This window comes from Lithobates pipiens, unplaced genomic scaffold (genome assembly GCF_037356315.1).
Source record: "Lithobates pipiens isolate NorthernLeopardFrog02 unplaced genomic scaffold, aLitPip1_a1.2 Scaffold_25, whole genome shotgun sequence".
Taxonomy (NCBI): domain Eukaryota; kingdom Metazoa; phylum Chordata; class Amphibia; order Anura; family Ranidae; genus Lithobates; species Lithobates pipiens.
This window is the reverse complement of record NW_027507787.1, coordinates 382,784-392,746: the sequence shown is the minus strand read 5'-3', so window position 1 is coordinate 392,746 and position 9,963 is coordinate 382,784. Positions and strand designations below refer to the sequence as shown.

General features: G+C 43.6%; 1 protein-coding gene across 2 annotated transcripts in view; it reads left to right on the top strand.

Moving 5' to 3' along the window:
* LOC143930048 (mannose-binding protein C-like) overlaps nucleotides 1–9,963 on the top strand; it is a 92,239-nt gene that overhangs the window by 5,587 nt on the left and 76,689 nt on the right. For both annotated transcript variants that reach the window (XM_077453944.1, XM_077453945.1), the window contains exon 3: nucleotides 9,068–9,157. In XM_077453944.1, the coding sequence (XP_077310070.1) occupies nucleotides 9,068–9,157 (90 nt within the window). The remainder of the gene's footprint in view (nucleotides 1–9,067; nucleotides 9,158–9,963) is intronic.

The window sequence follows — 9,963 nt, the reverse complement described above, 5'->3', positions numbered from 1 at the left end:
ATGGAAAGCTGCTTATATTCCCTACCTACTCGATTGAAACGCAAAAGCGCAGAAAGTCCTTTTGCCCAGGTGAAAGCAACATTGTGAGCCCGCAATATTAGATATAGTGTTCTGTTCCCTGCTTGCCTGAGGGTTCAAGACGGAGAATTGGCTTTTTTCTTCAGCTCTCCACATGAGACCTCAGCCTGGATAGACACCCTGCCACCCTACAGCTGACTGGCACGGAGGTGAGATGTACTACTTCCAGCTCTTTGTACTTGATCATTGACTGTCTTGCAGTGTGTGGCTCTCTCCCCCCCTTTTTTTTTCTTTTTTCCTTTTCTGTTCCTACATCTGAGGAAGATATAGTTTGATGGGGAAGGCCCACCTTGGCCACCATTACTATACCAGGAACACACAAGGTTTTTACATGTTTAAGGTTTGTGCCCCTGCTTGCAGGATTTTTTTCAGCAGCATATTATGCAATATACCCTGTTACTTAGCAGAACGTATCCCTGAGTCATGGCGACTCCATGACCTCCTATTGATGCTACCACCGTGACTGAGACTTCCACGGGGTCTTGCCCAGGAGGATTATAAATCTTTCTTTTCGATAACTGACCCTACATAGATATCAACATATGCTATTTGAGTGCCAGCATTTCTCAGACTCTGAAGCTGTTCTCTTTAGTGGACTTACACATCTGGTTCACGTCCACCTAGGGTTGTCTTATTGACTGGATGTTCGGGATTCATGCTCTCCATGATTGGGATGGGGGTGCAGGGAGGGGGGTGTGGGTTGGGAAAGTTTATTTGTTCTTTATTTGTTGTTCGTTATTATACAGTTAGTGTGGTGCTTGCTGACTTATTTTTTGACATAGGCCTTGAAATACAGATTTGTTTATTACAGTCATTGATGTATGGTTTCTCCTGTGGGGTATATTTGTCACCTGGCATCTTTATTATGCTGCGGGCGACCTGTGTAACCCAGACCCGAGTGTTGTTTTTTATACATGTTTACCAATGTCCCAGTTTAAAATAATCTCATGGAATGTCCGCGGCCTTAATGCGGCAGTGAAGAGGTCTCTGGTATTCAAATTTCTTCAAAAATATAAGCCACACATCTGCATACTGCATGAAACGCACCTTCAGGGCTCCAAGATCAAAGGGCTCCAGAAGCCCTGGGTCAGTGATCATTTCCACACAACCTATTCCAATTACTCCTGTGGAGTAAGTATTTTAATATGGAAAAGCCCTGCCTTTTCAAGTACTAGAGGTGCATACTGACCCAGATGGGAGGCATGTTATCCTGCATGCTAGAATAAATGACAAAAAAATGGTTTTGGTGGGATTGTACTTGCCTCCTCCAGCTTCATTTAGTATACTAAACGACATTATGAACATGGTTTTTACGTTACGATACACCAGCTATATTTCTGTTGGGGGACTTTAACATGGTTCCTTTCCCAGACCTGGATAGACTACAGGGAACGCCAAAAGGTTCCTCAACATTGAAGCAGTGGGCCTCTACTTTTGTCTTGACAGATGTGTGGAGACATCTGCATCCAGAGGCAAGAGAGTACATGTGTCACTCTGCTTCCTTTTAATCCCTATCTCGAATAGACCTGGCCTTTGCCTCCTCTGACAGCCTTCATTTGGTTACTGAAGCGAACCCCTTTAGCTTAACCCTCTCCCTGTCAACCTCGCCTGCTACTAAGCTGTGATGGCTGTCTAGATTTTGGGCAAGGGGCGACTGGATGCAAGAACCCATAACGGAATCTGTGTGTAACTATTAGACAATGAATGGGGATACTGAATCTCCTATTGCACAGTGGGACTCCTTTAAGGCATGGGTCAGAGGAGTGTATATATCTTGCATTGAGACACTTCAGAGGGAGGGCTTTGCTCGTTGGAATTTCTGGAGGCTGGAGGGTTGAAGGCGGACTATGTCTCTTCTCCGACTCCGGACAGGTATCGGGTGTGGCAGAGGACCCTGAGACAACTATCTCTTCTCTGTGTAGAGAATACAAAAAGGTCCTCTTTTACTCCCAACAAAAAGTATTCGAACATGGTGGGAAGAATGGCAGGCTGTTGGCATGGTTGGCAAAAAGCCAAAATCCCACTATACATATTCTTAGAGTTAGGGATGCAGATGGACATTTACTGGTTGCCCCGGACCTTTGTTGATCAATCAGCATTTTTTGCAATTTTACAGGTCGCTGTACGAGTCCAGAGCAGAATATTCAACCAATGAGTTGACTGCCTTCTTGGACCTCGTCAAGTTTCCGGTGTTGGATGAGGAGGACAGGAAATGCCTAAAGGAGGAGATACAGTTGGCCATTGAGAACCTACAGGTGGGTAAAACCCCAGGTTCATATGGTCTACCAGCCGAGTTTTACTCTAATTTTGCCGAAATTGTAGCCCCCAAGCTAAAGAGCCTATTCTCAGACCTGCCGTTGTTAGCGGCTCTCCCTGACTCTATGGAAGAGGCGGTCATAGTGTTAATTACCAAAACTGGCAAAGATGCCCGTACAGGCCCATTTCATTGTTTAATGTGGATACAAAGATCCTGGCAACAGTGCTAGCTCTTTGATTATTCACTGTCATTTAAGATGTCGATCAAATGGGATTCATGCCGGGTAAGGGAACGCACATCAACTTGAGACGCCTTTTCCTAAAGCTTTCTATACCACACGATAACCAGGGCACAAGAGTCATTGCATCCTTGAATACCAAGGAGGCGTTCGACTTGGTAGAGTGGGTATATCTATGGAAAGTATTGGAGAGATATGGTTTCGGCCGCAAATACATCCGCTGGTTTAGGTTACTCTATAGAGCACCCAGGGCAAGGGTCCACACAAATGACTGGATGTCTGACATGTTTGCTCTGTGTAGGGGTACAAGGCAGAGATGTCCTTTGTCTCTCTCTTCGCCCTGGCCCTGGAACCACTAGCAATTCTAGTTAGGGAATCACCTGCAGTTAAGGGCCTGAAAGTGAGACAACTGGAGGAGAAAATATCCTTATATTCAGACAATGCCTGAGGCCGCGTACACACGGGCGGACTGTCCGCCCAACTAGGTTCGTCAAACAGTTTGACAAACAGTCCGTTCAAAATTTGCATGAGCGGACTTGACCACACACGACGAACGAACAGTCTGCTGAAAACTTGCGCGATGACGTGAACGGCACGTACGACGGGACGAGAGATTCGAAGTCCTATACACTGCAATGCAACCTTCGGCGTGTAAATCCTTTCTGAGCATGCGCGGAACTTAGTTTGACGAACAAGCCTACACATGAGCGGACTGTCCGCTCAAACCAAGTTTCAGCGGACAGTCTTACGGAAATTCCGAAAAACTTTGTTCGTCAGACTGTCCGCTGAAACTGTCCACTGAAGCCCACACACGAGCGGACTGTCCGCTGAAACACTGTTCAGTGGACAAAGTTGGACGAACAGTCCGCCCGTGTGTACGCGGCCTTATTGTACCTGAATGATGCTGGTCCTTCGCTATCAGTAACCTTAAAACTTTTTGACACGTTCGGTACTTTTTCAGGAATTTGGATTAATTGGTCCAAATCTATCCTTTTTCCTATAGACGACAGTGCAGCACAGGTGGCCCTGTCCTCCCCACTGTGGTGGGTCAGGGAATTTAGATACCTGGGCGTGCAAGTCACCAGACGGACATCTGTTTTTTTTTACCGCAACCTCCAACCACTTCTGCATTTGCTTAAAGCATGCTGTTTGTCCTGGTCCGGGCTCCCACTGAATTTGATAGGCCAAATTAACTTAATCAAAATGCTGCTTCCTAAACGCTTTAACTACATTTTTCGCAACTGTCTGATCTGGATCCCCTTGGCCCTTTTTAAAGAAATAGAAAATATACTCATCTCCTTCATCTGGTATTGAGCCTCCCCTCGTGTGGCAAAAACTTCTCTATATCTGCCTCCCAGGCTGGTGGGCTAGCAGTGCCAAACTTCAGAGTCTATTTTTGGGCGGTGATGCTGGTGTCTGTATACTGGTGGTTCCAGGGCTCTAGAGCTAATGCGGCCATTTATCTAGAAGTGTCCTTCTTGGGATTTTTACTGGATATCTGTAATTTAATCTTTTGGGGACCACAGGCGTATTGGTTATTGCCAGGACCTATACACACTACATGGCGGGTCTGTAGGGCAGCCACACAATGCTTCTAAGCTCCTGGCCAGCTGTCCCCTGCTCAACTCCTTTGGGGCAACAAGGGGCTCCCTCACTTTTGTACCATTCCAGACCCGCAGCTATGGGTGAGATATGGGGTTAAAACTCTCATTATGAGATATTATGCCAACAGGCACCCTCCTGATTTTTTCACTAATTATCCAGAAGTTCGGAATGCCCAGCTGGATGCTGTTTTGGTACTTTCAGTTACAGCTTGATGCTAATGCTCAATTACCCAGATCTCCAGTTCTCAAAGGTAACTCCATTGAGGAGCTGTTGACATCAGGAGATTTAAGCAAACCACTATCGGCCTTGTATGGTGCTCTTCTGTGCACTGACCTTCCCAGGATGGAGAAGCTGTGGGAGTATTGGAAGGGGGATATCCCATCACTGGATAGGGAGGGCTGCTTGGAGTTGGGCCCGAAGCTTGTAATCTCGTCTCAGGATAAGCTGATACAGGTTAAATTTCTATATCATGTATACTATACTAGGGATGAGCCGAACATCCCCTGGCTCAGTTCGCACCAGAAATTTCGAACGGACCAAAAATTTGTGCGAACTTTAGAACCCCATTGAAGTCTATGGAACTCGAACGTTCAAAATAAAAAGTGCTAATTTTAATGGCTAATATGCAAGATATTGTCCTAAAAATGGTTTGGGGACCTGGCTCCTGCCCCAGGGGACATGGGTCAATGCCTAAAATGTTTTTAAAAACGTCAGTTTTTTCGGGAGCACTGATTTTAATGATGATTAAAGATAAAAAAATGTGAAATATTCCTTTAAATATCGTGCCTGGGGGGTGTCTATAGTATGCCTGTGAAGTGCCACTTGTTTCCCGTGTTTATAACAGTCCCTGCACAAAATGACATTTAACGGAAAAAAAGTAATTTAAAACTGCTTGCGGTTTTAATGTAATATCTGGTTCCGTCAATATGGATGAAAATCATTAAGAAAAATGGCATAGGTAGCCCCCCCCCCCCCCTGCCCATTACCAGATCCTTTGAGTCTTCTACAGGTATTAAGGGGAACCCCGTACCCATATAAAAAAAGGAAAGGCGTGGGGCCCCAGGCCCTATATACTCAAAACAGGAGTATACAGGCGGTGCAAACAAGACAGGGATTGTGTAGGTTTGTTGTGTTAAGCAGAATCTGTTTGTAATTTTGAACTGGTACATTTTTAAAGTATAGCTCCAGTCAAAAAATCTATTTTTAAGCTTTTTGGAAAACATAGGGAAGAGTTATCACCCCTGTTTAATTTGTTTTGCCGTCCATCTTTTTTCATCTCACTTCCTGTTGTCTCCTTCCATTTGCAAATAGGAGACGTTTGTAAGTTGAATGTTTGAAAGTAGGGGCCTGCCCTATATGCTCTGCAGAAATGTGGGCCTAAGGTGTTGGTGTTGCCACAACACTGTAAGCCAGCTTTTCTCAACATTTTCAACATGGAGGAACCCTTGAAATAGTTCTCCGGTCTCAGGGAACCCCTGCTAAAAATTAGAAATCTACAACTCATGATACAATAGTGTGATGGTCAGTGGGAAGAATGATCCTCACACTTGTGGTCATTGGGAAGAATTACCTCCTTACAGATAGCTAAAAAGATCAATGGTGTCACTGGGAACTTATCTGAGAGGCAGAAATTGCAAATGCTGAAGGAACCCCTAGCAACCTCTGGAGGAACCCTAGGGTTCCACTGAACCCTGGTTAAGAATCACTGCTGTAAGCCCTCAAAGTGACTCTTGGTGGGCGCTGGAGCGCCCTGCTGTGAACGATTATATCAAGAATTGTAATTACATGCCATTGTTGAACAGTGGTAGAAAAATTGGGCCTTTGGTGGTTGTGGTGGTGGTGCCACAACACTATAAGTCCTCACAGTCACTCTCGGTGGGCACAGGAATGAGCCCTGCTGTGAAATATTATATCAAGAATTGTAATTACATGCCCCTGTTAAACAGGACCTGAAAAATTGTGCCTCAGGCACTGCTTGCTGGTGCCACAATACTGCAACCTCTCCCAGATACTCTAGTTGGAGTGCAGGAATGAGCCCTGCTGCAAAGCATTGCATCAAAAATTGTATTGCATGCCCCTGTTAAACAGGGCTGAAAAATTGGGCTTATACACTAGACATGTGCATTTTGTTTCATTACGAAATGGAAATTCGGATGAATTTTCATTATTTGGACATTCAGATGCATCCGAATTACTGAATTACAATGCTAATGAATTCAACCGAATTCGGACTAAATTTGAATCGAATTCGAAAAAAATTTGAATTTGAAAACAATTCGAATCAAATTCGAAAACAATTCTAGTCAAATCGAATTTGAAAACAATTTGAATCGAATTTGAATAAAAATTGAAAAAATATAAATAGATTTCTAAAAAAGAATACAGTAAAATAGAATATAAAATAATAACACAGTAGAATCAAAATTAAAGAATAGTAAAGAACAGAATAGACTTTAATAGAATGTAATAAAATACAATAGAAGAATATGACCTTCTTCTGAAATTATAATTTCGAATAGTATAAATTCGAATTCAAGAATAGATTTGAAAATAATTTAAAACAATGGAAACTAAAATAATATATATTATATTTTATTATAGTCTATTCTTTTCTATTATTTTATATTCTAATATGTTCTATTCGAATTTGATCCAAATTTGTATACTAAATGAAAATTTCAGAAGATGGTTATATATATATATATCTATAAAAATCTTCCGAAAATCGAATTTCCTATAGAATGAATTAGAATAGAAAAAATTTGAATAGAAGAGAATAGACTAGAAAGACAATTGAACAGAATAGTATAAAATAGTATTTTATTCTATTCCAATCACTGAGTCCAAGCCTTATTCTTCAAGGGGAAAGCCTAATCCCAACCCTAACCCTAAACCTAACCCGAACCCCAAGTTGTGGATTGTCCACTTGCCACATCACCTGCCACAAGGGGTGTATTGTCCACTTGCCACATCACCTGCCACAAGTTGTGTATTGTCCACTTGCCACGACACCTGCCACAAGTGCCACGACACCTGCCACGAGTGCCACGTGACCGACCACAAGTGCCACGTGACCGGCCACAAGTGCCACGTAACCTGCCACAAGTGCCACATAACCTGCCATGTGACCAAGTTGTGGATTGTCCACTTGCCACGTCACCTGCCACAAATTGTGTATTGTCCTCTTGCCAGATCACCTGCCACAAGTTGTGTATTGTTCACTTGCCACGTCACCTGCCACAAGTTGTGTATTGTCCACTTGCCACATCACCTGCCACAAGTTGTGTATTGTCCACTTGCCACGACACCTGCCACAGGTCCTCTTGCCACATCACCTACCACAAGTTGTGTATTGTTCACTTGCCACGTCACCTGCCACAAGTTGTGTATTGTCCACTTTCCATGACACCTGCCACAAGTGCCACGTGGCCGGCTACAAGTGTCACGTGACTGGCCACAAGTGCCACGTGACCTGCCACGAGCTTGCAGATGGCTGTATTAGAGAACACCAGCAATAAAGGGTAGATACAGGTATATACTGCGCTGGAGGGGTCACAGTGCATGCTTGGCCAATCATGAGCCAGCAATGCACTGCGATGGCGCAGTGCATTGTGGGCCGTGAGCGCAACACAAATTTGGCGCGAACGGCCCATAAAGTTCGCTATTCGCCGAACGTGCAAACAGCCGATGTTCACAATGAAAACAAAGCTCATCCCTATACTATACCTCTGAGATACTGAACAGAATCTTTCCAGAGCGAGACTCAGTATGCCCCCGCTGTAGATTGCAACTGGGTACATACTTAGATATGTTTTGGGAGTTCCCCTCGATCTTGTCATACTGGGGGACGGTGTATACTGAAATGAATACTAGAACACAACTTGCATTAAAGCGGTTGTAAACCCTTACAAACCACTTTGACCTACATGTAAGCCTAGATTAAGGCTTACCTGTAGGTCCAAGAAATATCTCCTAAACCTATAAGGTTTAGAAGATATTTACCCGAAGACAGCCACCGCTGTCTACGGCGCATGCGTGGGAGTGACGTCATCGCTGCTCTGGCGAATCACAGCACCGGAGCAGCGAGACCCACCAAGAAGATGGACGCTCGGAACTACAGGGGACAGCGGGGACTTCGCTGGCTCCTGTGTCAGGTAAGTGACACATAATGGACTACTATGCAATGCATAGTAGTCCATTATGCTTTACCTTTGCAGGGAATCAAAGAGGAAGTAAACCCATCAGGGTTTACTTCCTCTATAATACCTACCTCCGCCCTTGCTCTATTGGGAATCCATGACGATGAGCGGTGTCCTTACCATTTAAAGCTGCTTATATCGTTCCTCCTGTACTATGGCAAAAATGAAATATTGCTGAAATGGTTACCTCCTCTTGGACCAGAGGTGGCTGCATGGGAGGTTATGGTCAATGTGGCCTTGCCTCTATACAAAATGACCTATTCTAATAGTGGCTGTCATTGGAAGTTTGAGAAGGTCTGGGCTCCCTGGACTTTAACCTGAACATATATTGTATATTAAATATGATTAAGGGTAGAGGGTTATTTAACCTTGAGAGCATTGATGTCTCAATTAAATTGCTATACTATGTGCCGTGTCCTACACCTAGAAACCACTAATCTTGTTATGCTGTGAGACTTGGTGGACTTTACACACTCTTATGATTTCAAATGTGTAATATTCAACGCATATGGCAAGATGATATATTGATCTGTCGATCTATATAAATCTGTAATCTGTATTTTGTTTTCTTACTTTTTTTCTCAATGAAGAACCACTGTTTGTTAAAAAAAAAAAAAACATTATCCTTTGTATCTATTACTATACCACATACATATTACAAACTGTCAATATTATTGTCCTGTATTACAGGTGAAAGAGGGGATAGAGGAATCCCAGGTCCTCCAGGGAAAGTAGGACCAATAGGCAATCCAGGGGTAAAGGGAAATACTGGAGTTACAGGTAAGATAATCTGTCAGAATGTATCACTGAATTATTCTACATTTTGGGGTAAAACAGAACAAGGTAGATAATAATAAGCACCAATGCTTGCCTTAGCATCTCCTGGATCTTTACCCAACATTCTTTTGTATATCTGAAGAAAACAGTATATATGCATTCATCATAGAAATTATAGGAATTATATTTTGAAAAAAGTTTTTTGTTTCAAATAATTTTATTAAGAAGCCAAATAGTACACACTAGAATAAGCAGAACAGTTTACAATGATAGCAGTATCAAAGAGTAACCAGATAAGCTGCATCTTAAGTTTGCAGGCGTAGTTACATTAGAAAGATCTAAAACAGGCCCTAAGGCCACGTACACACGCGGGGACTGTTCGCCCAACTTTGTTCGTCAAACAGTTTGAGCGGACAGTCCGCTCAAAATTAGCATGGACGGACTTGGCCACACACGACGAACGAACAGTCCGCTGAAACTTGCGCGATGACGTGAATGGCACGTACGACGGGACTAGAAATACTACGTCCTATACACTGCAATGCAACCTTCGGCGTGTAAATCCTTTCTGAGCATGCGCGGAACTTAGTTTGACGAACAAGCCTACACACGGGCGGACTGTCCGCTCAAACCAAGTTTCAGCGGACAGTTTTACGGAATTTCCGAAAAACTTTGTTCGTCAGACTGTCCGCTGAAACTGTCCGCTGAAGCCCACACACGAGCGGACTGTCCGCCGAAACACTGTTCAGCGGACAAAGTTGGGCGAACAGTCCCCGTGTTTGTACGCGGCCTAAGACCTTTTATACAAA